Genomic DNA, 25,856 nt, shown 5'->3' with positions numbered 1-25,856 from the left:
GATGCGGCGAGTAGACTAGACGGAGCGCGAGAGCGATTTGGAGAGCGAGTCCATTAGAGCCTTTGACGGGGCGTGGTCGGGGTCAAGAGCAAGGGCGTCGCTGGCAGCCTTGAAGGCGGCCTCAAACTCGCCGAGCTTGTAGGCGACGAGGCCGGTGTTGTAGTGCGGGACGGTGAGCCAAGGCGCGAGAGTGGACGAGGTGACAAACTCTGTCTTTGCGGAGAGGCCGTTGCCCATGAGCAGCTCGAGGACGCCGAGGTTGTTGATGGCCTGGGCGTGGTCAGGGTCGGCGGCGAGGGCGAGCTTGCAGGCCTGGTAGGCGAGGTTGAGGTCGCCGGTGGCGAGGGCGACGTGCGAGATGTTGTACCAGACCTGGGCGAGGTCATCGTCCGAGGCGAGGGCAAGGGCGCGCTCAAAGCACGACAAGGCCATGTCAAACTGCTGGCCAAAGAAGCAGCAGAGGCCGATGTTGTTCCAGATGGATGTGGTGTAGACGCCCATTTGCAGGAGGCGGCGGTAGTAGCGGAGCGCAATCTCTGGCGTGTCCGAGTAAAAATGGTACGAGCCTAGCGAGGCGGCGGCCTCGATGTTGGACGGATCGATGCGAAGGACGTCTCTGTAGAGAGCAACGGCGCGCTGGGTCTCGCCGAGCGCATCGTGGACACGAGCGAGGCCGATGACGAGCGACGGCTCGTGCGGGTGGACGGTCATGGCCTTGACGTAGGTGTCGATTGCCTTGGCCGGCTGGTCGAGGCGGAAGAAGATCTTGCCGAGGTGGAGGTATGTCTCGACCATGTCTTGCGAGACGAGCGAGGAGAGGTAGAACTTCTGGGCGTCGCGGAGGAGGCCGATCTGGTAGTAGCACTTGCCGATCTGGAGCTTCCACCACCAGTCCTTGAACTTTGCGCGCTCATGGGCGTAGGTAGCAAGCTCGAGGGCCTTGAGCGGGTTGCTCTCAACGTACAAGATGTAGCCAAAGAGGATCTTGGCCAGGTGCTGACGCTTGGCGTACCTCCGCAGATCGAGGGCGTCGACGGGAATGAAAGGACCATCCGGCTCTGCTGCGAAAGCAGCAGTGTTGAGGCGAACATACCTCCCTGCAGAAGAAGCAATGGGCCTGGATGTCATCGGACGAGCGCCTGACGCAGTTGAACCTCTCGCCGAAGTGGATGGCCTTGCGTAGCCTGAGAGAGGTCTCCCTCTTGAGGTACCTGCCGAAGTCCTTGGACCAGCAAATGAAGTACCAGGTCTTGGAGCCGTAGCCATAGCACGATCATCCATCAGTTCTTCCGCCAGACCTGTCTCCTCCACATCAGTATCATCGATATACACCTTCTCCGTCAGACTCCTCGCCTTGAGGTACCACGCTGCTTGGTCCCTTCCTTCTCCCGCGAGCATGTCACTTGCCACACCAACTGCTGCGTCGTATGCTCTGCGTCGGAGGTACATAGCTCCCAGATAGAGAGGGTCCACCTGCGACGACACCCTCCCTGCTTCGCCTTGCATCCTCGCCACGTGTCTCGTGTGCCTGGGTGGTGGTGGTGGTGGTGGTGGTGGTGGTGGTGGTGGTGGTGGTGGTGGTGGGAGAGGTGGTGGGGGTGGGGGCGGGAGAGGTGATCAAACGTTGGCTATCGATTATCGGTTGAGGGAGCGGGATTGATGGTATGTGTGGTGATGGTATGTGTGGTGATGGTATGTGTGGTGATGGTATGTGTGGTGATGGTATGTGTGGTGATGGTGTGTGTGGTGATGGTATGTGTGGTGATGGTATGTGTGGTGATGGTGTGTGTGGTGATGGTAAGTGTGGTGATGGCAGGGGCATTGATGGCAGGTATGGCGATGGCGTGTGGAGGCATCCTGCCCGGCCGTGCCCACCCCTCCCTCTTCACCAAGCCATCACAAAGGGCCAGGACCATCGATTATTCACATGCTCTTCTCTACCCAACATAATCCTCGTACTCGAGCTCAGGATACGCAAAGTCGTCCGGCTCCAGATCCAGCTCGTCGTCGTACTCGGTGTGACTCGAGTACTCGCCGCCGTCATCAGCGACGGGCGACGGAACGTAGTCTTCGTACTCGGGACTGCCAACGGCAAATGGCTCGTAGTCGCCATCGTTGGCGCTTGGGCGCGCATCCAGGCCTGCGTCCACGCTTACGGCATCGTCTGCACTCACATCTCCTCCTCCGTCCCCAAACGGCTGGTACTCAGGATCGGCGGATGCCCGCGGCACAAAGTCGACGTACTCGGGCTCAACATAGTCTGCGTCATCGACGTTCTCGGCATCCTCGGCCTCGCCGCCGCCCTCGAGACTGCCGGACTCGACCGGCAGGGTGAGCTCGACGGTCGAGACAGCGCCGGGATTGAGCAGCGCCTCCTGCTGCTGGAGCGACTTGAGCCAGCGGGCAAACGAAAAGCTGAGGCTTCCGCCAAACCGCTCGGGCAGCTGGTCGGGCGCAATAATCTTGGTCAGCGTCTGGTGAGTGTACTTTTCGACCTTGTCGCGGAGCCCGGCCTTCATCACCGATTTGATGGACCGCATGGCCAGCCGCTGGCTGAGCGTCGGGTTGACAAGCGCGACACGGCGGACCCGCATCGGATACGCACTCTGCAGCGTCATGACGAGCTCGCGGCCGGCGTCCTTGTCAAAGTTTGCCCGCACTCGGGCACCGCTGAGGTCGACGACGACCGTGATGCCGTGGCGACCAGCCGCCGGGTTTGTCCTCCACGCGTACTCGAGCAGAAACACGATGGCACGGATCTCATCATCCAGCACAGTTTCTGCCGGCACATAAGTTGCCGCCGCCACATACAGCACCGGGTGACCATCGCGATCGGTGCCCTGCAGCTGATAGCGACCGGTGGCCAGGACGGGCAGCAGCGGATCTAGAGCTAGCCGAGCTGAGAGGCCCAACCGATCGCGAAGGCCAATGTAGATGGGGATTTTTGTCAAAGCGAGGTCGACGCTCCACTTGCAAGCCATGAGCACTTTGAGAAAGTCGTAGTTTGAGCTCGGCACAGGTGCCGCTTGGTCGTAGTACTGTATCTTCAGATTGGAGAGTGCCATCAGCTCGTCATTGCTCAAGCTCCACAACAGGGTCAGAAACTCGACGTCATTCTCACGAACGCGCGCTCCTTCCGACGACACACCCCAAGCAGCTGCTGCCATGGCAAAGCCTTCCCTACTACTCCTGTGCCAACGTGAGGTGTACTCCGTCTTACTCCGGCGGTGTGACTGGAGAGGCGGGATCCCTCCATGTTTGGCCAGACGGGAGGCCTCACACGAGCTACCGGCCGCGCCGATCACCCTCCTCCCCCCCTCCTCCTCCCTCTCCTCTCATGCGCAAGTGCTTCTTGTCCATTGCTGTGCACCCTCTATCCTCTCTCCATCCCATACACCCTTGATCGAAATCTGATCCTTCTATCTCCATCATCACGACGATCACCTCAATCAGCGAGAGCTTCAATCTGAGCAAGCGATCACCCCCCCTCTCCACCCCCACCATCCTCATCACCCCCCACACACCTACCCCTCTCATTCCCCGAACAAAAAAAACCCCTCCCTCATCACCCCTTGCCCTCTGTTCCGTGTGGTCTGACCCCCTCCCTCCCCCGGACCATTCCCAGAACCAGCTGACACCCCTCCTCCCGTCCTCCGCTCCCGCACACCCAGGCACACACACCACTCCACTTGCACCCCCACTACCCCCCCTCCCCCCCCTCCCCTCTCCATAGCCCCATGTCGGACTACACGTACGACATGCTCTCCGAGGCAGAGTCACTGGGTTCTGAGGCACTCTCGCTTGGCTCGTCTGCTGGCTCGGAGGCACTCTCGCTTGGCTCTGAAGTGGCAGCGGGTGGTGGTGAAGGCCTGAGAGTTGGCAAGCATGCATTGAGGGCTGGCAAAGTGGCTTTTATTTCAAAGGCCAATGATGTCAAGGATTATCTCGAGTCAGAGGCTGTGCAAGACAAGGCTGATGTGGCTTGGGCAGAGTCGGCAGCAGCGTATGATGTGGGCAAGAAGAACTTGATCAAGATGGTGGAGGGCGTTGGAGCAGCGACGAGCTCGTTTGGTAACTTTGACTTTGCCGTCAAGTTCGACTTGTTCCGGGACTTTTTCCAGATCATCGGCCTCTTCTTTGCCGGCATTGAGTGGCCCGACTCGTTCCGCGAGTTCTTTGGCTCCATCTTTCGTGTCTTCTCGCTCACGCTGCCCGACCTCATCACCGTCGAGCCGTCTGTTGTCCAGAACATCTGGTTTTGGTTCCTCTTTCTCTTCTCCATCTCGCTCTTCTCGACCATTGTCCGCGCCCGGGTCACCACCGACGACATCCGCGAGGGCCTCGAGGCCCGCCACTGGGTCGACTCGTCTAAGCGCAAGCGGTTGACGGTCCAGATTGTGCTCACCATCCTCACCACGCTCTTCATGCCGTGTACCGAGGTTGCTCTCCGCATCATGGTGTGCGACTCGGAGTGGATCACTGCGTTTGACTCGTGCTACTCGGTCCAGCACATCATGTACATTGTTGCTGCCGTCGTCATGTTCGTCATCATCTCCATCGGCCTTCCTGTCGCCTGCTACCTCCTCATCCAGTCGTACAAGCCCATTCCGCGCATCTACAACGCCGAAGGCCACCGCGTGCCGTACGCGCTCCGCAAGACGGTCTACCGCAACGAGCTCAGGCGCGACAAGACCCCGTACTCGTTCCTCTACTACGGCTACGAGCGGTCGTGGGCCCACTACAAGGTCATCATCATGGGTGTCAAGCTCATGCTTGCCGTCCTCATCATCACTCTCTCGCGCAACAACGCCATCTACGAGGGCCAATCGCGCGCGCTGCAGGTGATCCAGATCTCGGGCGTTCTCCTCGTCATGGTTGTCTTTGCTGCCGTTGCCTTCCGCATCTCGCCGTTCCTCCTCCGCGAGAACGATCTTATTGATCGCTGCGGGCGTGTGACCTCGGTCCTCACGGCGTTCATCGGCTTCATTCTTGTCTTTGACGTGTGGGACGAGTCCAATTGGGGCATTGTCCTCAACGTCCTCCATGTCCTCAACCTGCTCTTCATGGCGCTGCTCTTCTTTACCGGCGTCTCGTTTTTTGCCAAGTGCTGCAAGAACACGTTCAAGATGCTGACCTTTACGCCTGACCCGCGCAAACCCTCGCGGGACCTGTTCTTTTCGCCCTCGCTCAACCTCCTCACCGCCCGCAAGCAGCGGATCTGGCACGAGTTCTGGGACGGGCTTTTCATGGTTCATGACGAGTTCAAGCCGCCCGAGTCACAAAAGTGGGCATTTGCCCAGCCTTCGGTGACCAACACCAAGCGAGCCATCCGCGAAGCCTCTGACTCGTACTCGTCGACGTCAGAGTCGGACGGCCGCGCTGCGCGCCCGGCCAGCGCATCGCTCTTTGCCGATGCCGCCGCCAAGCAGTCGGACATTACAGCCGCCGACACTGCGCCGTACCTGCAGAACTTTCAGGGTACCGTCGGTGAGCGGCACTTTGAGAACAAGCGCATTGTCGAGGTTGTCGGCTTCCATGCCTATGAGCACGCCGTGCTCGACTCCAACTCGGACAGCGCGCTCCAGATCCAGCACGACGTGCTCAAGTACATTGTCGGCCTCGACGTGTACTACGAGGGCATGCCCGAGGACGGCGAGCTCGACTCGTTCACTTGCTTTGGTCGCGCCTACGCCCTGCCGTTCCCCTTTACGGTCGTCATGGTGTATGACGACGACGACGACCATGTGTTCCTCCGCGAGCAGGCCCGCCTCCGCGAGTTTATCGACCAGAATCGGTTCTCGGAAATCATGCGTCGCCGGTACCTCCGGACCCGCATCCGGGCCCTCGACGGCAAGATTGTGTACTTTTTCCACAAGGCCCGCATCCAGAAGTGGAAGGAGGAGCGGCGCGGGTCGACGACCAAGCGCTTCAAGGTCTTTGTCGACTTTAAGTTCCGCCGCGGCAAGCTCCGCATCACCGGATACAAGCGCAAGAACCCGTTCCAGACCTCGGACGGCGCCATCCTCAACATGTCCGAGGGCTTTGGCTTTACCATTGCTTACCAAGACGGCGAGGGCGACGACGACGCAGGCGGCCACTGGACCGATGAGCCGCTTCTCCTCCGCGACACGGACTTTGGCCACAACAAGCGCAACGAGTTTGAGGAGACCAAGAAGATCCAGCGGCTCCTCTACCACGTCGACAACCAGGCCATCTGGAAGCCGCGGCACAAGAAGGTGCTCCGGGCCTTCCACGACTACCGGCGGCACTGGCTCAACGAGTTCCGCCACAAGGCCTCCACGCTCTCGTACGAGTTTCACTACCACATCTACAACTCGTCGTACGTGCCGTACAAGAATCTCGTGGCCTACCTCCGCAACTACGAGCAGAACGAGCTTCTTCGCACTCTTCCGGAGCGCCACGCCACCGGCCTCCGCCTCCTCTACGAGCGACTGCGGTTCTTCGACGCCCACCCCGGCAACGCCGTCTGGTTTGTCTTTTGGCACGACCTGTGGGCCAACAACTCGTCGTTCTCGGCCTTTGAGGAAGCCGACGAGTACCTGAACCCTGCCAACCCGACGGCCATCGCCTACCACCCGCTCGACCAGGAGGACCTCGAGTACCTTCTCCGCGAGATCGGCGTCTGGTCCTACTTTTCGCGCCGCCTCATGGACAAGCTCTACGCGCGGATGGAGGAGATTGTCGACGCCGATGACCCGCATCCGGCCCTCCTCGCCCCGCGCGACTTCCACCGCTCCAAGCTCGTCGACTCGCTTGACGTCTCGGACATCGACTCGGAGCCGTCGCTTGGCTCGTCGTTCACGTCCGGCTCGGACGAGTACACCTTTGCCTCGGCCTCGTACTCGGACTCGTCGTAGTGCCGTGGCCTTTACTCGACGTAAATCTAGAGATCCTCGTGTCCGCCAAACTCGTCAATGAACGCAAGGTGGAAGTCAGAGAAGCGCTCGATGACCTTTTCGATGGCGTCCTCCTGCGGGAGGAAGGTGGTGCGGAAGTGGAAAGGCGCGTCGGTCTCACCCTCGGCCTTGAAGCCCGAGCCGGGGACGACAACAATGCCGGTCGAGTTGATGAGGCGCATGGCGTAGTAGACGTCCGGCACCATACCTGCGTCGGCGGCGGCGTCGAGGGCAGCTGCAGGGAGGGTAAACTGCGGGAAGGCATACATGGCGCCTGGCGAGCGAGCAACCGAGATGCCCGGCAGCGCGTTGAGCGCCGACGTCAGCCGGGCCGCCCGCCGCTTGAGCGAGTCGAAGATGGCGCTCGTCTCGGCGGCGTACTGCGGGTACGACGGCTCGCCCTCGACCGGCGGGTTGGTCATCAGTTCGACAAGGAACTGGCCAACGGTGTTGGCGCAGAGCGAGATGGAGCGGAACTTGTACAGCTGGGCCATGACTTCGGGCGCGACGTTGACAACCTCCATGTACCCGCCGCGATGGCCGCACTCGCCAATGACCCCCTTGGAGATGGAGTGGAAGGAGAAGAGCTCGACGGTCGAGGCCAGCGGCTCGGGCGCGGCCGCCAGAACCGACTTGAACGAGTACCACGGATGATGCTCAGGCTCGTACACGTTGACCTGGTAGACCTCATCGGCGAGGAGCACAAGGTTGTGCTCGCCGCAGAACGCGACCAGAGCAGCCATCTCGTCGCGGGTCAGGATCTGACCAGTCGGATTGCCGGGGTTGATCACCACAAGCGCCTTGGGCATGACGCCGTTGGTCTTGGCCTCGGCCACGACCCGTTCAAGCTCGTCCATGTTGAGGCCCCAGCCGATGGACTCGTCGAGGTGGTAGCCGAGAAGCGAGCCGCCGAGGCCGACGATGGCGCCCGAGTACAGCGGATACTGGGGAATGGGGACGAGGATGCCGTCGGCAGGCGAGGCGATCAGGTGGGCGAGGACGGCCTGGATGGCCGGCGACGCGCCGTTGGTGAGGAAGATGGACTCGGGATCGGCCGGCACATTACCATCACGACGAGTGATGAACTCGGCGACGCGCTTGCGGATGTAAGCCATGCCCTTGGAATGAGTGTACGCACCGGTTCCACGCGAGTTTGCCAGTAGAGTCTTTGCCCTCGCCACCACATCATCAGCAAACAAGCCCGAGTCTGCCAGCGACGGCATCTCTAGCAGGGCGAGAACAGAGCGAAAGTACGAGATGGGCTCTTGACCCACAGCCTGAGGATTGCCAATGTTGCACCAAACCAGCTCATCAAAGTCAAGCGAGTCCGGATCCGTCTCCAGTTGTGCCTTAATTTCCAAAGCACGCGAAACCACAGCTCCACGAACAGCATACTGCATCTCCCTCAGCGGCTGAGGCACGGTCTCGAGGCTAAGCACCTTTCCCGAGCTCTGACCCGAGAGGCAAGCTGCCACCACCAGTGCCACCACCATTGCCAGTATCGTCCTTGTCGTATGTCTTTTGTCTTGCATGCTCAACATTGTCTTGTCGTCTTGAGTTGAGTGTACCAGTCAGCCATCCGGTGTCGTCTGGTGCCAGTGGTTGCCGTGGCGTGGCGTGGCGTGGCGAATCGGATGTCGTCACGTTGACGTAGTCGAAAATGTTGAAGGGAGAAGGGGGGGGCATGGTGGTTGTGACGATGATGGTGATGGTGATTGTGACGATGATGGTGATGGTGGTTGTGACGATGATGGTGATGGTGATTGTGACGATGATGGTGATGGTGGTTGTGACGATGATGGTGATGGTGATGGTGGTGATGATGGTGATGGGCATGGGCATGGGCATGGGCATGGTGATGGGCATAGGCATGGGCATGGTGATGGGCATGTGACGATGATGGTGATGGGCATGGGCATGGGCATGGGCATGGGCATGGGCATGGGCATGGGCATGGGCATGGGCATGGGTTTGGGCATGGTGATGGGGCAGAGGTCACCGGGTAGAGGTCAGAGATCAAGGAAGGCAAGGCGGAGATGGTCTGGGTGAGGGCATCGGTCGATGAATGTATGGAGCTGCTGTTGTGTATTGTGCTTGCTATTGTGACGATATCAATTATCTGTTGTTGAGTTGATCGTTGGTGCCCCGTGACTTGGCTCGCCAACGATCTTGGTAGCTAGCTCTGCCATCGCCTCACCATGCCGCATGGCCGAAGCATGGCGAAGAGTCTCTGATCTTAGTCTCTGTGGCGATTCGTGGCTGTGAGCAGAAGCGGCAGCTGGCCGGTTGGCCAGCCCAGGGTGCGGCCGGTTGCTGTGGCAATTGACTCCAATTAACAGTTGCGGATGAACGTGGTGCTCGGGAGGCTGGCGAGTGCAACGCGGGCATTGGGGAAGAAGGCCATTTCTGAGCCGAGAAGTGGAGTGGGAGTCATTGCAGATGTGTTTGGAAGGGCACTTGGAGCTGTCGATCAACTCGGTACCAAGTTCTATGCAGATGGCCTCAATTGCTCAGAGAGCGGATGGGGCGAGCTGGAGACAGTTGACGCGCTCACTCGCCGCATGCTTCATCCGCCAGCCGATGTGTGGACGAGTGGCGAGCTCGATGTCGAGGTTACTTGGAATGATGGCGAATGGGAGGTTGTTTATGGCGGTCAAGATGCCGAGGATACAGTGTATGCTGCTGGTTTCTCCTTTGCCTCACCGGGTTGGTCGCCGGAGCTCGCCGCTGCCGTGCCCATGCTCGCTGCATCGGAGAGAGCCATGGCCCGAGTGGTGACCGACGATCCGGGAGCGTTTCTCGCTGGCAAGCAGGCAGTGCTTGTGGGCGCACCACCGTCAGGCATCGAGGGCTTTTCTCGCCCGACAACAGCTGTCGGCATCCCGCTGGCACACAAGCACGGGGTGGCGACGGTCATGATCGAGGCGCCCATGTACGGCCGGCGGCGGGCAGCACACCGCAAGACCGGCAACGCGGCGCGGTTCGAAGGCGCGGCCGACCTTATGGCGCAGGCCGCGGTCATTGCCCACGAGCAGCGGGCCATGCTCGAGTGGCTCCGCAATGACATCGGCGCTTCGAACCTGGTGGTCGGCGGCCTCTCGTACGGCGGCCTCATGTCGTCCATCGTGGCCACCACGCTGCCGTACGAGACCGGGTTAGTTGTCGGCTTTGCGCCAGTCTCACCCGAGCGGGTCTTTGCCGATCCGGCCACGGTCATGGGCCGCACCGTTGACTACGCCAAGCTTGGCGCCGACGATGGGACCGATGCCGAGACGGCGCGGGCGAAGCTTGCGGCGTACCTCCGCGAGGACGCCTCGCTCGCGGTTCGCCCGCTCCCGATTGCCACTCAAGTGCCTGGCCGCATCGAGGCGCTGTCGGCAGTCCACGACGGCTTTGTCCTCCCGGAAATGAGCATCGCCCTCCACGAGCACCTCATGCTCCCCGAGTCGGCCATCACCTGGTGCGTCGGTGGCCACGCGTCGTCGTTCATTCTGCATACACGAGAGTTTTGCCGCGCTGTGGCCCGGGTTGCCGCTGCCCACGTTCCGCCTTCGACTCGGCTGTGAGCGCTTATCATTTCGGTCTTCAGCCGTTGGTTACGTCGCCGAGCGGCGTGCGCTGTGCTGCAAACGGCGATCGCGCCGCCTTGCGCCATCGAGCCGTCCGCGGCTGTGACTTGATTTTGAGCGGCGTGGCGTCCTCAGGCGCACCAGCCGGCACCGGCGACGAATCACAACAGTCGCTTGCGTCCGAGGCCGACTCGTCACCCAGCCCACACGAGAGGTCATCAGCGTCGCACATGACCGACGTGTCGAGGCGAGGCGCGGCGAGCGGCGAGGCGAGCACGCCCGGATTGGTGGTCAGCTCGGTGACCGGCGGGCGGAGCCACGGATCCGAACGCGAGGCCAGCGCGGCAAGGCGGTGGACAGGCGGGGTGCTTGGATCCGGAAGCACCGACTGAGGAGACTCGGAGCTCGCGCTGCCGGACGCCGGCCAGTCATCCAGTCCGTCTTCGGTCAGCTGCGACGACGACGACGACGGGGCAAGATCGATCGGCCCCAGATTGACCACCACCTCTTCGACTGGCATCCGCTCGCTGTTCGCATTGCCGCAGCCGTGCTTGCCAACGTCGACCGGGGTGGCCGGCGCCGCGGCAGGTGCATGGGTAAACGCCGACATTCCTTCGAGCCCGCTGTAGGCAGTAGCAGGCGCGCCGAAATCAAGGGCTCGCACTAAGGCGGGCGACGCAGTCGATAGTGTAGGGTGCTGGCGCGAGACATACGCATCGCGCGGTGGAGTCAGCGGCTGAAGCTCCTCGGCTCGCGACATGGCCCTCGTCGATGATGATGCTCCGCCCAGAGAGTACGCGGACGGTGCGGGGCTCCCTGGCTCTGTGCAAGCGGCGCGGAGACCGCATCCGATGGCCAAAGTGGAAGCCATTGCCGCCAGAGCCACCAAAAGAGCAAAGAGCAGCGCCGATGGATGCGTCCAGTGACTCGGTGCGGGTTGCCAGAGATTTGTGGTCGAAAATAGAATCAGTATCAAAGTGCCCGAAACTGCCGCAAGGCCCGCAAGGCACGCCGCCCACACGCCGGCGCGCATCTTGCTCCACTCGTGAGGCACAGATTGCTACGAGAGACTCGAGACTTTGTCAGACTCTAGAAATGTAGTAGTACTAGCGTGGGGCCGAGTATGAGCCAGGTTGTGTCTGAGTTGCTTGTGGGGTGGGTGGTGACGTGTCTGGCGTCGAGTCGTCGCGCCCGGCTTCGCGCCAAACTCGGTCGGGTTGAGCCGAGTCGACTCGAGTTGGTCGGCGCAGGCGATGAAGGCCGGAAAAGGGATCATTTAGCACATCTGACATGTGATGCAACTGGGATTGTGGGGGAGGAAGTGTGTTGGGATTGGCCTGTGGTGCGATCGGAGGGAACGGGAGTGAGATCAAGTCGGCACCCCATCCGCGTAGATTGACCGGCATTGGCGGGTGCGTCTGCTTTCCAGATGGAGTGGATCGGTTTGAGCAAGACGAGATCAAGACTGTAGTTGGACTTTGTGGTGGTCTCGATGAGCTGAACGCTGAGAGATTCGGCCGTATCGACGCCTGCGGCGGTGTCGAGGTTGTGCGCGAGCTAGCGGATGGGAGTCACGAGAGCCAGGGCGTGTACGCTGTGATGATGGTCACAGGTGCGTTACATGGTTAAGCACTTGCTGCTCTTCTTGGACTGTCCAGCTTTGAGGCTGTCGGTGTTGCGGATGGCGCGGACGGCTTCCGCAAAGGCAAGATCAACGTTGACGCCAGACTTGGACGAGGTCTCGATGAACCCGGCGCCCCACTCTTCCGCAAGTGTGGCGGCTTCGGCAGCGTCGACGACTCGGAGCTCGTCAAGATCGCACTTTGTACCGACAATGACGAGAGGAAAGTGCGGCTCGCTCCTGGCTCTTTGAACGTTGGCGCGGATGCTGGCCAGCTCCTCGAACGACCTGCGCCTAGTGATATCGTAGAGAAGGAGAAAGCCTTGGTGCAGGCGGAGAGGGCGATCGTTCCTTGCGCTCAGGTGCTCTTGGGGTGCTGTGTCAAGCACGTCGATGAGGCCTGCCTCATCGTCGATGATCACGGACTTGCGATAGCTGTCCTCGATAGTCGGATCGAGCTCTTCAACAAACATCTTGTGGGTGTATCGAACGATGAGGCTCGACTTGCCAACACCGCCGTCGCCTAGCAGCATGAGCTTGTACTCGCGCAATTCGGCCATGTGAGGGCGGATGAGCAGGATGATGAGATCTGTGCTTGGGTGCGGGGTGTGGCGAGCTGTAGCGGTGAGGTGAGGTGATGCGCGATGGGCCAGGTGGCGGCGACAGATGCTCGCACCGAGTCGGTACAGACTCGCAGCGTTACAGGGTAAGCGTGAGGGACGGTGGTTGGTCAGAGACGTGATGTGAGTCGACATGTCTAGGTGTTTGGGGCGGTATGAGCTTGGGCTGGGCGTGGACGGGATTTGGGCGGACGGAGTTGACCGACGCGCCTGGGCGGATCAACAAGCTGTGGCTTCAAGGACACGGATGGGAGAAAAAGGGTCGAAAGTATAGAGCGGTAAAAGGTGTGTAACTTGGAAGTAGAGGCCATCGGCGCGTGGGACATGTGATATGCATCTGGATCGGGCATTTTGAGGGGGAGGTAAGGCTCCCAACAAGTCGTTGGCGCCCAGAGACAGAGACCGAGGCCACTCCGATCGGGCGCTACAACTTGGACTTGCTGCTCTTGGCCTTGGCCTTGGCCTTGGCCTTGGAGGTCGGTGTTGCGGTCTTGGAAGAAGCCTTGGAAGCGGGTGGCTTGGCGGCAGGCGACGATGGCTTGGCGGCAGGGCTGGACGACTTGAGCGGGTGGGCCGAGGCCGGCGAGTCTGAGTCCGAGAGCGAGGCCGAGGACGAGAGGAGCGTGTAGTCGTCCGAGTCGTCGGTAGAGAGCCTGGAGCCGGGTTCGTCCTTGGACGAGCGCTTACGCCAGGAGCGGAAGCGCTCGATGGACTTGACGACAAGGGTGCCGATGCCAAGAAGAGCCGAGGCGGCGCCACCGACTACACCAGCAAATGCAAGGAACGATTGAACCTGTCGGACTTCGGTGATCGTATGGAAGGAGGCCGGGAGGATGCGGACAGTGATGGCGGTAGCGCCAGGCGATGGAACAAAGACGATGTTGTCCTCGTTGACCTCGGAGCCGCGGAGCTCGAGCCGGCCCTCGGTCACGCCATAGCCGAGGGTCCGCGACGGGTTCGACTCGGACGCGCGATAGTCGACGGTCTGCATGGCGTAGCCGACAAAGGAGAGAATGGAGGCCGGTGGGGCCGGCGGTGACTTCTGGAAGACGCGGTTGGCAGTCGAGGGCGCAAGGAAGAACTCGACGCGCGATGAGCCGCCCTCGACGCCAAAGGCGAGGTCGGAGCGGGCGAGCTCGACAGCAACGAGGGTGTTGCGGACAAATGGGACAGCGGAGCCGAGATCGACGTTAACCTGCGGGGTCTCGACGAGGGTGCAGGCCTCACAGAGCCACGAGACGCGGCAAATAGACTGCTGCGGGACGGAGCAGGAGGATGAGGTGGACTCTGCAGCAGCGACGTTGGCGGCGGTGACGGCGATGTTGGACGCACAGCTCGTGGTGTCGTTGGCGATGCAGTTGCGCTCAGTATCGACGCCGTAGACGTCGACGGTGACGCGGATGCGCGGGAGGGTAAAGGTGGCACCCGGAGCAATGCCCGACGGCCGCTGCGACGGGGTGATGGTGGCGTTATCCATGGAGAACTTGAGCGAGAGAGCGAGGATGACGACAACAAGGCCGAGCATAGTGACGAGGGCAAGGACACCGCCGAGCGGTGAGCGGTGCTGCATGAGGACCTTGACGGTGGCACGAGCACGGGCCTTGAGGCCGTCGTCATTCGGGGCGTCAGCAGCAGGGACGGTCTTTGCGCTGACGCGGAAGAAGATGTCACATGCGGCGAGGGCGGCAACGGCGCGGCCCATGAGCGAGGGATGCGATGTGTCTTCGATATTTGTACGGGAGGAGACGACGGTAAAAACAAAGAAGACCAGGATGACGATGCCCGCGATGACAGCCCATACGATGACAAGGACGAACGTGGTCTCATTGACGTACTCGGGATTGCGAAAGTTGGACTCGGCAAAGGCAAAGATGGTGGGCTCAAAGGCGGTGGTCTCGTTGCGGCGGAGCGAGGAGGCACGCTGCGGCGCGATGGCGGTCTGGGAGAGCGAGGTGTCAGCAGTCGAGCCCGGATAGCATGTGCCCGGACCGGCACATGGTGTGCACGAGGTCGAGGCGATGTCCGAGGCAAAGGTGCCGGCGGGACAGACAGTACACTTCTGGCCTCCTGTCGGAAGGTAGGTGCCGGCCGGGCACGGGTTGCATGCGAGCAGCGTCGAGGCGTGGCCCGGCGGGCAGGGTGAGCGGTCGATGGTCCACAACACGATCTCTTCAGCAGCGTTCTTGGAGAAGATGCTGACGACGGGCGCGACGGCAGCTGCGGCAAAAGCGCGATCAAAGTGCGAATTGGAGACGGTGGCGACCGGCGTCGCGGAGGGGTCGCGGAGCACAGCCGAGAGGTTCTCGATAGAGCAAGCATCTGTGGTGGAGAGGCCACGGTCGAGGAGATCACCGAGCTTGCAGTGGATGGCAATGAGCTCGCGGACGGCGACCGAGGCGTAGGTGACGTCGTGCGGAGCAAGGATGACGACGTCGTCGAGCTCGGCCGAAACGTGGATCTGGAGCGGCATGCCGTTGAAGCTGGTAAACGAACCAGTGTCGAGAGTGAGAGCGAAGCACGGACTGGATGCGTTGCAGACTAGAAGCCGAAGGACACCACCAGAGCTAGCGCCGACAAAGTACAGGTTGCGAGCAGAATGATACGCAGTGGTGGTGGTGGCCAGCGATGAGACGGAGAACGTCATCTCGTTGACCGAGCACGAGTAGAGCGGCGAGCAGAGGACGGCCTTGGCGGTGACCACCCCCTTGTTTTCGACGGGAAAGAGAACAAAGGCGCCATCGGCGGTGGGGTGGAGGGCATGCTTTTGACCGAGGGATTGCAGCGACGTAACGTTGCCATTGAGCTCAAACCGGGCCTCGCACTCGTGCGGTGGAGCAGCAGCGCATCGGAGGAACATGAACGGGGAGTTGAACGTCTCGGAGGCGCCCAAAGTGATGAACTGGCCGTGATCGATGAGGCGTGCATGCATGCTAGCACTTGGAGTTGCGAAGGTCGACGGGGCGGAGATGGGGCGGCTTGTGCACGTAGCGCCGTCCCGTGAGCAGAAGAATAGGGTAGTCGGCGAGGCCTTGACAACCATGGCCACTGAGTTGCCCGAGTTGTAAAAGGCTACAGCTTGGACGGCCGACGGCGAAACGGCCTCAACATCCGGAACACGAACGTTTGAGCATGATTGAGTAGCATGGGTACATATGACGATATGAACTTGACCAGCACTCGTGCGATAGACCATGATCGACTCTTGCCCATCACTACGAACACCAGCTACCTTATGGCTGATACTGTTGGGTGGCGGCGGTGCTGTCAACGGACCAGAAGGAACAGATGACGGCATGGCAAAGTGAGCCACACGCGCATTGGCATGGGTATGCCCCAGAAAGAGGCAAATCACAATGCCCACCACAATAACTTGTTGCATACTGTATTTGTGCCTGGCAGAGTGGTGTGCTTGGTGGAGAAGGTCGGCCCGGCCATGGGCACGCTCATGGTTCTCTGGCAAACGGGTTGGATGACCAACGTGAATTCGCCGCCCACGTGGGTGTCGCAAATGCGGCAACGCCGTGATAAAGAGGCGTCTTTCCCTCCTCGATCGAGCTGCTACGCCCCGATCGAGCTGCTACGCCCCCCAATCGAGCTGCTCCGCTGCTTGGCGTTGGCTTACCGCGGCAATGGCTAGGCTTGATCTTGCCATGTTTTGTTGTTGACCAAATATACGTTGTTGATCGATGTGTGTGTGGGTGGGGGATGAGGCATGGTACCAACGCAGCGGCAAAGGTCGGGCAGGTGAGGGGGCAGGTATACTTACAGGCGGCAGGCTTATTCTTGCACAACCGACATCGATCAAGCCCGTCCTCGCTTACCCTTCCTTGTGATGATGATGCGTCGCATCTCGCGACGGTCTGGACAAGGCGCAATACGACACGGTACCAGCCATCATCGTCATTACCGTGCTCAACCAACATCGATCACACCCTTTCCTCTCGATTGATACTGCAAATGCTACGATCGGTGTGATGCAGTGGATGGGCTCGAGTTTGGTGGTGGACGGTGGACGAGCGCATCAAGAGTGGGGCCGAGGCTGGAGCAGGGCAGGGAGCAGGGAGCGGGGAGCGGAGAGCGGGAGGGCAACTCGGTACACTGCACGCAGGGACGAGATGGCCGAGGCGAGAGTAGTGGGTCCGAGTCTTCCACAGATAGGGCTACCCAAGCGAGCGAGTGTACTTCGAGTCTGTTTTGTGTGTGTATGTGGCTGGGCTGGGCTGACGGGCATGAGGTCGGCAGGTGGTTGTGGCACCACTCTGACATGGTGGTCATTCACCCTTTCCTCGATGATGATGTTGGTGGCTGGTGGCATGGTCATCTTCCCATCAATGATGATGATGATGGTGAAGAACGGTCCATCTTCTTGTTCTCGTGGTTTGCTTCCTTTGCTCAGAAAGCCGCTGTTCATGGCGCTGGCTTTGGTCATCCTTCTCGCTGGTATCATCGGCCACTACGTCGAAGCCCATCTCGCCCATCATACCCTTCCTGCCTGCCGCTATCTGTACTCGTCGTATGACCAGCTGCTCGCGGTCTACATTCCCATGGTCTACATCGGTGGCATCGTCGTCGCTGCCCAGTCGCTGCTCGGGGGAGGCCGCGGAGGCGGCGGGCACAACGGCTCTGGCTGCGGGCATGATCACGGCCACTCACATGGCCACAGCCACGGGCGCGATCACGGCCACAGTCATGGACACGGCGGCCGCGGTCACGTCGGCGGCGGTGGCGGCGGACACTCGCATGGAGGACAGGAGCTGTCGGAAGAGATGCTGCACCAGCTCCAGCACCAGCTCCAGATGCAGATGCAGATGCAGATGCAGGTGCAGATGCAAGATCAGGGTCAGGACCAGGGTCTGGGCCACGGCGTCAACGGTGCGAGTCCGCTGCTGTTCCAGATGCCGCTGGCGGCACTGCCGGCAAACGAGCCCCGGGTGTGAGTGAGCGCAGCGCAGGAGGAGACACTCTTTGTAGTTGGGAAAGAGAAATGTGCGGTGTAATGCGTGGGGACGCGGCCGGCTACAGCTTGGAGACAATCATCTTGCCGACGTTGGCGCCCTTGAACAGGTCGACAAAGGCGGCCGGAACCGATTCAAAGCCCTCGCGGACGGTCTCCTTGACCGGGATTTGGCCGGCCTGGAGCATGCCAGCAAGGCGGCCGATGGCGGCGGGGAACTCGTTGGCCCAGTTGGTGACGATAAAGCCGTGGACGCTGAGCGAGCGGCCGATGATGTTGAAGTAGTTCTTGAGGCCGTACAGCTCCTCGGGCTTCTTGTTGTACTGAGAAATGGCACCGCAGCAGATGATGACGCCGTTCGGCGCCATGCGAGCCAGGACCGCGTCGAGCATCTCGCCGCCGACGTTGTCGTAGTAGATGTCGATGGCCTTGCCGTCGAGGACCGAGTCAAGGCCCTCGCCGGGCGAGCCGACGGTCTTGTAGTTGAAGACGGCGTCAAAGCCGCAGTCGGCCTGGGCGATAGCACACTTCTCGTCCGAGCCGGCGGAGCCGTAGACGGTGCAGCCCTTGGCCTTGAGCACGGCACCGGCGACCGAGCCGACAGCGCCGGCAGCGCCCGAGACAAAGGCGACCTTGCCAGCCTCGGGCTGCGAGAACTTCTCGATGGGCAGCAGAGCAGTGAGGCCCGTGAGGCCGAGGACGCCGAGGAGGAGCGAGCTGGACGCGCCGCCGAGGACGGCCTCATCAACCTTTGTCAGGCCGTCGGGACGGGCGTTCTGGCGGAGGACCCACGGGAGCATGCCGACGACCAGATCACCTGCGGCAAGGCCGGCCGTCTCGCCATCGTCGGCAACAGCAACGACGCGAGCGACGACGCCACCAGCACCCGGCTCGCCGAGAGCAAACGGCGGAATGTACGACTTGGCATCGCGCATGCGACCACGCATGTACGGATCGACCGAGACATGCTCCAGCTTGAGCTGAACAGGTGCCTCTGCCGTCGGTGCCGTCGGCTCGTCGACCTCCACCACAGCAAAGTTATCAACACTCACCATACCCTCGGGCCGGGAGATGACATGCACAGCCTTGTTCGGTCCAGTTGCTTCAGCAGACATGATGTACTTGATGTGTTGTGCCAAGTGAGATTTGTGCTGGTGTGTGCGGGCGCCGACTACGAACAAACTCGCCTTGGTTTTGATGTGGCCGAGTCGCTCGAAAAACGGACAGCGACCTCCGCACGTTTGACCGCGAACTCCCGCTCATTGGTCAATTGACTCGGGATCACGTCAGCTGAGTATAAAAAGTGTGTCATCTTTGTGCACTCTTTGGACAGTCGAGGAGTGGGTAGCGGGCGGCGGTGCAAGGTCACGTGCATGTCATCCTGGCTGGAAATGATGGCGATAGAGGCCGAGTTCGGAGTGGTCTGCGGTCGCAGATCACGTTGGCTGGTAGCAGGCGAGGTCAGGGCGCGGCAAAGGCCGAAATCAGCTGTGTCAGTGCGGCCTGATCGGCAAAGAGAAAGTCGACGGCTGGAGCAAAGGCGCGGGCAAAGGCGGCCGGCTCAACCATGGTCTTGATGAGCTCATCGTCGCGAAAGACCGAGAGAAAGGCCATGGTATCGACAGCAGCAGGTCCAAGCGCAGGCTCGAGGCAGGCGAGGAGCGCGAGAGCGGCCGCAAGGACAACCACAACGTGCGGACGGCTGCCGGTAGCCCCCGCAGCTGCACAAGCTTGCGGCGGCAGCTCGGCGCTTGCCATGGCCGTCCATGTCGCGCGAGTCACATGCGCCGGCAGCGAGTCGTGCGACATGAGCGTGTGGAGCCAGGCCGAGGCGAACATGAGTGGGACGACGTCAGCGGCAGCCATGGCAGCGGCAACCGCCGGGAGAACCGTGGGAATGGCCGTGGCGAGCCAGGCCATGCCGGCGTCAAAGCCTGGCATGCCCGGTGCGTACAAGCCGCCGCCGCGACGGAGAACGGCCCATGTTGTCCACAGCCCGCGCTCGGCGTCAAAGTTGTGCATGGCCAGCGCGTAGCCGGCAACCATGTTCATGCCTTGGCAGTATCCGATCTGGGGCAGTAGCTGCCCGAGCGCGACAAGAACAGCAACAAGCGTTTCCTCGCGGGCCTCGCGCTCGCTCGCGCTCACCTCACGGCCATGGCTCAATGTCCGATGCTTGTCACGCCGGATCTTGGCGATGAGCTTGTGCAACACCTCGTCCGAGACGTCGTCATCGTCGCCGTCGTTGACCTCATCGCGGGCTTTGCTGGTCGATGGGAGCAGCGCCGCAGCTACGCCCGGATTCTTGACCACCAGATTGGCGACCGCCACACCGTCTGTTGCCAGCCACAGCTCTGCCAGCGATCGCTCTTTCACCGCGGCCGCCATCGGCCTCGCCGGCAGGAGACGGGTGTTGCCTCGACAGCACGTATTGGCGGCAGACGACGACTATGGCGACCATGGCTACGCGTCGTCCTTCCTAACTTGTTCCAATCATTGCCGAGTACAGATGCATGGTGTGAGTGCATTGGCTTGTGGGTACTCGACACGAGCTGGGGTGACAAGACCTGATAATGTCGGCAAGAAAAAACAACACGCCCCAGCTCTACCTGCGCTCAGCATGTGTGGCCAAAGAATCGACCATGATGCCCAAGGGTCGAGAGTGCAACAGCTAGCTGTTGTCGAACTACAGTCATACATTCGAGCTCTGTTGGCGCTCGTCCTTCTCAGCCTGCAGAGACATGAGGACGGCGTCGTGTTCCGGATCTCGGTCGTGAATAGCGTCGTATTTTTACAGCACGCGCAGCCCCCGATATCCATACATCCACAGCGCGTCTTCCCACCATTCCCAGGCCATGACCATTTCGGCGCCTCCTCTCATTATCAAGCACATTACGTCTACCCAAGCAGAGCGTCCCCGTGGCCTAGAACACGCGGCGCCTTGACCTGCACCCTTTCACCCCAGGGCCGCACATGATCACCTGGTCTCGGACTTTGCGTTGACGCTATTGAGGGGCACTGGCACTGGTTTGGCACAGCAGAGGGAGTGCACCACTCTCAGTTGCCGGCCGAGCGGTCGCTCGACTGGCTCGACCGTCTGTCCCTCTATGCCAGCACATCGTGCGGGTGGGAAGGTCACCCGCGTGTGGATGATCTGCAGCCGCGTGCTCGCGTCGAGCCAAAATCACGTCAAGATTTGGGCGCCCAAAGAGCAGCCGTCGTCGTGGTCGTCGTCATCATCACTGTCGTCGTCGGCGGCATCGTCATCAAAGAGGTAGGTGGGTCGACGCCATCGGAGCTCTCAGCAAAGTAGGGAGCCAGCCGGCTCACTTGGCTTTGCTCCGCCTCCTGCGAGCGTAAGCGAGTCGTAGCAGTTCCGGCAACATTGGCGTGACTCGAGCCAACGAGTCATGCTGTGGACGAGCCATGAGTGACAGTGGGAATGGAAGCGTGTCAAAGTTTTGGCGGAATGGCAGTGGCAAGGCGGCCACTCGTCGCGGTGGTGTTCGGACGGGAGGCAGAGGGGGGAGAGAGAGGCAGAGGCAGAGGGAGAGTAGGGAGGCAGAGCAAGAGACAGAGTTTTCTCTTTGTGTACATACAAGAAGAAGCAAGTGGTGGTCAACAAGGTGACCTTGGTTTGTCGCGGAGGAAGTACAGGTCGTCTTTAGTACCTCCTCATGGCAGCGTCCCAGCCCCGGCCTTCGGAACTTGGCCGAGCGGAGCTTTTTTCTGGCACACCTCGTTTTTTGCTATCTGTGGAAAAAGGGCCATCTGCCGAGCTCGTTGCTCAAGTCCGAGGAGAGCTCGCCAGTGGTGCGTCTGGTGTTGCTGCTTACGTGACGACGAACAAGTCCAAGAAGACTCACTTTGGTGTCTTTGTCCTTCGGAACTCCATCACGCTCGCTGGCCTCACAGGCTACCTCGACGAGGTCTCTGGCAAAGCCAAGATTGATGTCCTCTATGTCGACGATGACCTCCGCGGTCGTGGCGTGGGAACGCTCCTGGTCAACGCCTTTGAGCGTGCAGTGGTCGACGCTGGTGGCTCCAAGATCTCGCTGGTCTCGCTCTCGTACCAAGCGCCAGCCTTCTACGAGCGGCTCGGCTATCGGAGGTGCCACGCCCAAACCGGGTGGCCGGCCTCGGCAAGCAACGTGTGGCTGGAAAAGGATCTCGAGGCGTCTCCGCCGCCCGAGGCGTCTGCGGCCGAGGTGCTGGGCGACGATGTGACCTTTGAGCTCCAGTCGCCGCCGGATGAAGCTGCGGCTGCGGCGGTCGCCGACGGGCTGCAGGCGCACAACATCGGTGTGTGGGAGACGCTCGGGTATCCGCCGGGCGCGCCGCCCGGGACCGGGCCGGCTATTCTGGTCACGGCGCGGCGCGGCGACAAACTGCTGGGCGCGCTGCACGGGAACCGACTCTTTGATCTGTTTGCCGTCTCGGCGTGGGTTGTTGTCGAGTCTGAGCGGCGGAACGGGGTAGGGACGGCGCTGGTGGGCGCGCTCCGTGACGAGCTCCGCAGCGGCTCGTCGATCGATCGTACGCGGATGATCACAGTGACGCTCCCGCATGCGTTGGCGTCGGATGCGACCCAGGCTGCGCTCAAGGCTGCGCAGTTTGTCCCGGTCTACGACGACGGCGACGGCATGCTGTGGGAGGGGCGGCCGGTGGGCGCGCTCGACACACTCACCGAGGTCGATAGTATGCACCGGTTCTTCACGGCGTGGGCCAACGGCGAGATTCCCAAGTCGCCCGAGAACATCGAGTACTTAACCTCACGCATGGTCGACGCCTTTGTCATCGTGCGGCCCAACGGGGCGGCGTACTCCAAGTCGCAGCTGACAAAGCTCGTTCTCGACGAGTACGGGCAGGCTGCCGCCGCACCCATCGACATCCAGCTCCGGTCGATTGCCGTCCGCCGCGCTTGTCGGTGCTACGACGCGTGGCTGGTGGTTTATGAGAACTGGCGTGTTCCGCGCGCTGCGTCTTCCGAGGACCAGGGCTTTGGATGCCGGACCTCGGCTCTGCTCAGCTTTGACGTTGCATCGGGCACCACGGTGTGGGAGCACATCCACCGGACGGCGCTTCAAAAGGCTCCGGCACCGCAGACTCTGTAAACCTACATTATCATCGTCGCGAGCCTTTACTCGGCGGCCGCAGCAGCCAGGGCGACCGCCATCTCGTCCGAGGAGACGTTGTCGGCGGGAAGGCCATCATCGTCGGCAACCGCAAGCGAGGCTGCGGCGCCGGCGGCAAGGAGGAGCTTGGCCAGGGCGACGTTGTCGAGAACGACGGCATAGTGCAGTGGAGTCGAGCCATCCGAGTCGCAGATGTTGACGTCGGCGCCGGCCTCGATGAGGGCAGAGACCAGGTCGAGGTTCTCCATGTCGCACGCAGCGTGCAGCGGGGCGATACCTGTGCCATCGAGTGCGTTCAACGCGCCCTCCTCCTTGGCCTTGGCGACGAGCAGGCGCATGGCGGACATGCTACCGGTCTTTCCCGGCTCGCCCTGTCCGGCGGCGGCGGCGGTAGCGCTCGGCCCTGCCGGCGCGGCCAGCGCGTCGTCATGATCGGCACGCGCCGCCGCAGCAATTGCCGAGACTTTGACATCCTCAGCATCGTCGTCATCCTCGTCGCGAGCCATGGTGGAGACACGCGGGCCCATGGCCTGGCTCTTGGCCTCGGCCTTGCCCGCAGCAGCGATGTCGTCTGCCGAGAGCTCGCGCCAGGTGGTGCCGGCGAGCTTGTCGACGATGGCCACGTAGAGAGCCATGGCGTTTGTGGCGGACATGCCCGAGAGACTGTTCCACGCATCCCACTTTGCTCGGGCCGTAAACGAGAGCATCGACGGAGCAGGGGCATGACAATCACCGACATGGACCTGCTTGTACAGGGCGTACAGCTCGAGCTGTGTCTGCGAATCGACCTCGATCTCGGCAGCAGCAGCACACGACATAAAGGCAGTAGCAGCATCAAACTCATTCCGGCTGACATGGCCCGTGACTGTGGCATCATCAAGTATAGCTGTGTCGGTGGTGGTGGTGGCGGCCGTCGTCGTCGTCGTCGTCGTCGTTTGTCGCCGGCGACGAGGTGGCGGTGAGGGGGCGAGGAGTTCGCAGTAAGCGTAGGCGAGGGCACCGGCTGTGGCCACCACTGCACCAGTGAGGAGGAGGGAGGTGAGGCGGGGAGGGAGGGACATGGTGGTGGTGGGGTGGTGGGGTGGTGGGGTGGTGGTGGGTGGGGCTGAGGCAAGGGGGGGGGGGGGGGGGGGCGATGCAAGTGATACGGTTCTTTCAAGTCGTGTTGGATGACGGAGCGATAGAGAGGGTGGACGGACGGTGGTGGTTCGCTACCGGCGACGATAGGTCGAGGACGAGGTCGACTTGGAGGGTGAGGAGAGACGGGACGAGGTAGAGGTGGTGGTGGAGCGATAGGGAGAGGTGGCCGAGGTGCGTGCGCGACGGATGGAGGGCGAGGTGGTGGAGGTGGAGGTCGATGAGCGCGGCGACGAGTAGTCGTAGGCTGAGCGCGAGCCCATGTACTCGCGCGAGGAGCGGGAGGAGCGAGTGGACGAGGCAGTCGAGCGGAGCGGCGAGGTGATCGAGGCAGTACGGAGCGGCGAGGTGGCCGGCGAGGAGAGCGGCGAGAGCGGTGACGACGGCGCGTTCGAGTAGACCTTGCCGCGCGAGGTGCGGTAGACAAAGGGAGCGGCGGTGGTAGAGGAGGTCGAGGAGGTGGACGGCGAGGAGCGTGCGTGGGATGACACTGTCGAGGATCGGAGCGGCGATGAGGGCGAGGAGCGGCGCGAGGCGCCGGGCGAGTCGCGGATGCGGGTGAGCGGCGAGCCCATGCCAACGTCGCGGACCGAGTAGGTGGTGTTGTGGTCGGTGTCATAGCCGACGCCGGGCGAGAGGATCTTGCCCGACGGCGAGCGGGTGTCGGGCATGGCGTCCGGATGGGCGGCACGCGGCGGGGTGGACGGGGCGGCGGCGGCCGCGCGGGAGGACGAGGACGAGGAGCGCGAGGAGCGCGAGGAGCGCGAGCGAGATGACGACGAGGCGGAGCGGGCGGCGGCGGCAGCGGCGCGGGCCTCCTCAAAGACCGGGGCAGTCTCCAGCTTTGCGTCTGCGACGGCTTCTGCGGCGGCAGAGGCGATGTTGTGGCGGGCACGGTAGTCGGCACCCTCCGAGTGCATGAGCGCCTCCATGTCGTGGAGGTAGTGCTGCTGCGGGCCGATGACAGAGCCCGGGCGGCAGAGGCGGAGCCAGCCGAGGCACTCTGAGGCAGTCAGGCCGTAGTGCTTCATCATGTACAACGAGAGGAGCGAGCCTGTGCGGCCGAGGCCGGCCTTGCAGTGGACCGCGACGGCGGACGGCGAGGCCTCACAGGCGGCCATAAAGGCGTCGATGATGGCGTCGGTCGGCAAGCCACCGTCGATGTAGTAGAGGTCGACAAACTTGAAGCCGCGCGACTCGAAGCGGGACTTGTCGTACACAGCCTTGTTGAAGCGAACGATGGTGTCGATGCCGTTGGCCTTGAAGTACGGAATGTAGTCTTCGGGGGTGAGAAGCCGGTAGCCGTGGTCGTAGGTGTTAGCCGCGTGCGGGCCTGAAAAGGCCAGGAAGCGGTTCGGCACGATCCAGTTCATGTCGCCGCCCTCCACGCGCTGGTACTTGTCGTACGACTCGACGTCAAAGGAGTCGAGCGAGAACCACCCGTACTGCATGCCGCGATACAGCCCTCGCCAGACCTCGTCGTGGATGAGGTTGTACGTCGACGGGCCGTACGACGCGTCGCGGAACGGGAGCAGCGGCGGGTAGACGTTGGCAAAGGCGGCCACAGCATCGGCAGCCTTCCATCCCAGGGCGGCGACACCAAAGCAGCCCATGAGATGCACCGCGTTCGACCGCTTGTGCTGGTTGCTCGATGAGTAGTGGACGAGCTTGACGCCCGCCAGCGACGGATCGTCCAACTTGCCCTGCACCAGCTTGCAAAACCGATAGACATGGCCCAGATGCAGCGGGCCAAAGTCGGCGATAAACGGCTCGTACACCAACGTCGAGTCGACACAGAACCAATGAATGCCCGACGAGACCTTGGGCTTTCGTCTGAGCGTTGCGTAGTACAGCCGGTCTAGATCGAGGGAGAGGGGGGGAGGTGTGGAGGGGGGGGGGGGGG

The 25,856-nt window shown here is 61.8% G+C and overlaps 11 protein-coding genes across 11 annotated transcripts in view; 4 read left to right on the top strand and 7 right to left on the bottom strand.

The window, feature by feature from the left end:
• Positions 1-15: 15 nt before the first annotated feature.
• AMSG_12184 (uncharacterized protein) lies at positions 16-3,167 on the bottom strand (the record flags this gene model as incomplete). The annotated part of the gene is made up of 3 exons (XM_013899672.1): positions 16-1,117; positions 1,212-1,249; positions 1,947-3,167. 3 exons carry the CDS (start codon positions 3,165-3,167, stop codon positions 16-18), a joined length of 2,361 nt encoding a protein of 786 aa, XP_013755126.1.
• Positions 3,168-3,337: 170 nt separating this feature from the next.
• Positions 3,338-7,007, top strand: AMSG_12183 (uncharacterized protein; the record flags this gene model as incomplete). Its single annotated transcript, XM_013899671.1, has 2 exons — positions 3,338-3,354; positions 3,734-7,007. The coding sequence occupies 2 exons, from the start codon at positions 3,338-3,340 to the stop codon at positions 6,876-6,878; spliced, it is 3,162 nt and encodes a 1,053-aa protein (XP_013755125.1). The 3' UTR covers positions 6,879-7,007.
• Positions 7,008-8,813: 1,806 nt separating this feature from the next.
• AMSG_08587 (uncharacterized protein) lies at positions 8,814-11,102 on the top strand (the record flags this gene model as incomplete). The annotated part of the gene is made up of 2 exons (XM_013899575.1): positions 8,814-8,911; positions 9,436-11,102. 2 exons carry the CDS (start codon positions 8,814-8,816, stop codon positions 10,481-10,483), a joined length of 1,146 nt encoding a protein of 381 aa, XP_013755029.1. The 3' UTR covers positions 10,484-11,102.
• Positions 10,352-11,246, bottom strand: AMSG_08586 (uncharacterized protein; the record flags this gene model as incomplete). The annotated part of the gene is made up of 2 exons (XM_013899574.1): positions 10,352-10,535; positions 10,594-11,246. The coding sequence occupies 2 exons, from the start codon at positions 11,244-11,246 to the stop codon at positions 10,514-10,516; spliced, it is 675 nt and encodes a 224-aa protein (XP_013755028.1). The 3' UTR covers positions 10,352-10,513.
• Positions 11,247-12,103: 857 nt separating this feature from the next.
• Positions 12,104-12,667, bottom strand: AMSG_08585 (Ras-1; the record flags this gene model as incomplete). Its single annotated transcript, XM_013899573.1, has 1 exon — positions 12,104-12,667. One exon carries the CDS (start codon positions 12,665-12,667, stop codon positions 12,104-12,106), a length of 564 nt encoding a protein of 187 aa, XP_013755027.1.
• Positions 12,668-13,151: 484 nt separating this feature from the next.
• AMSG_08584 (uncharacterized protein) lies at positions 13,152-15,656 on the bottom strand (the record flags this gene model as incomplete). Its single annotated transcript, XM_013899572.1, has 1 exon — positions 13,152-15,656. One exon carries the CDS (start codon positions 15,654-15,656, stop codon positions 13,152-13,154), a length of 2,505 nt encoding a protein of 834 aa, XP_013755026.1.
• Positions 15,657-17,136: 1,480 nt separating this feature from the next.
• AMSG_08583 (uncharacterized protein) lies at positions 17,137-17,664 on the top strand (the record flags this gene model as incomplete). Its single annotated transcript, XM_013899571.1, has 2 exons — positions 17,137-17,306; positions 17,415-17,664. 2 exons carry the CDS (start codon positions 17,137-17,139, stop codon positions 17,662-17,664), a joined length of 420 nt encoding a protein of 139 aa, XP_013755025.1.
• A 79-nt stretch (positions 17,665-17,743) lies between these two features.
• On the bottom strand, positions 17,744-18,796 carry AMSG_08582 (YfmJ protein; the record flags this gene model as incomplete). The annotated part of the gene is made up of 1 exon (XM_013899570.1): positions 17,744-18,796. The coding sequence occupies one exon, from the start codon at positions 18,794-18,796 to the stop codon at positions 17,744-17,746; it is 1,053 nt and encodes a 350-aa protein (XP_013755024.1).
• Positions 18,797-19,142: 346 nt separating this feature from the next.
• On the bottom strand, positions 19,143-20,303 carry AMSG_08581 (uncharacterized protein; the record flags this gene model as incomplete). The annotated part of the gene is made up of 2 exons (XM_013899569.1): positions 19,143-20,050; positions 20,291-20,303. The coding sequence occupies 2 exons, from the start codon at positions 20,301-20,303 to the stop codon at positions 19,143-19,145; spliced, it is 921 nt and encodes a 306-aa protein (XP_013755023.1).
• Positions 20,304-21,177: 874 nt separating this feature from the next.
• On the top strand, positions 21,178-22,810 carry AMSG_08580 (uncharacterized protein). Its single transcript, XM_013899568.1, has one exon. It carries the CDS (start codon positions 21,359-21,361, stop codon positions 22,793-22,795), a length of 1,437 nt encoding a protein of 478 aa, XP_013755022.1. The 5' UTR covers positions 21,178-21,358; the 3' UTR covers positions 22,796-22,810.
• Positions 22,811-22,821: 11 nt separating this feature from the next.
• AMSG_12182 (uncharacterized protein) overlaps positions 22,822-25,856 on the bottom strand; it is a gene marked incomplete at both ends in the record, with an annotated part of 4,277 nt that continues 1,242 nt past the window's right edge. The window contains 2 exons of the mRNA XM_013899670.1: positions 22,822-23,681; positions 24,141-25,779. Of these exons, the coding sequence (XP_013755124.1) occupies positions 22,822-23,681; positions 24,141-25,779 (2,499 nt within the window). The remainder of the gene's footprint in view (positions 23,682-24,140; positions 25,780-25,856) is intronic.

The sequence above is a fragment of the Thecamonas trahens genome (genome assembly GCF_000142905.1).
Source record: "Thecamonas trahens ATCC 50062 unplaced genomic scaffold supercont1.43, whole genome shotgun sequence".
Classification (NCBI taxonomy): domain Eukaryota; order Apusomonadida; family Apusomonadidae; genus Thecamonas; species Thecamonas trahens.
The sequence above is the reverse complement of the archived record's forward strand: the minus strand, read 5'-3'. Positions and strand labels throughout refer to the sequence as shown.

What these genes read in the sequence shown, in the direction of transcription:
- AMSG_08580 (XM_013899568.1), top strand. Translation starts at nt 21,359, where the DNA reads ATGGCAGCGTCCCAGCCCCGGCCTTCGGAACTTGGCCGAGCGGAGCTT.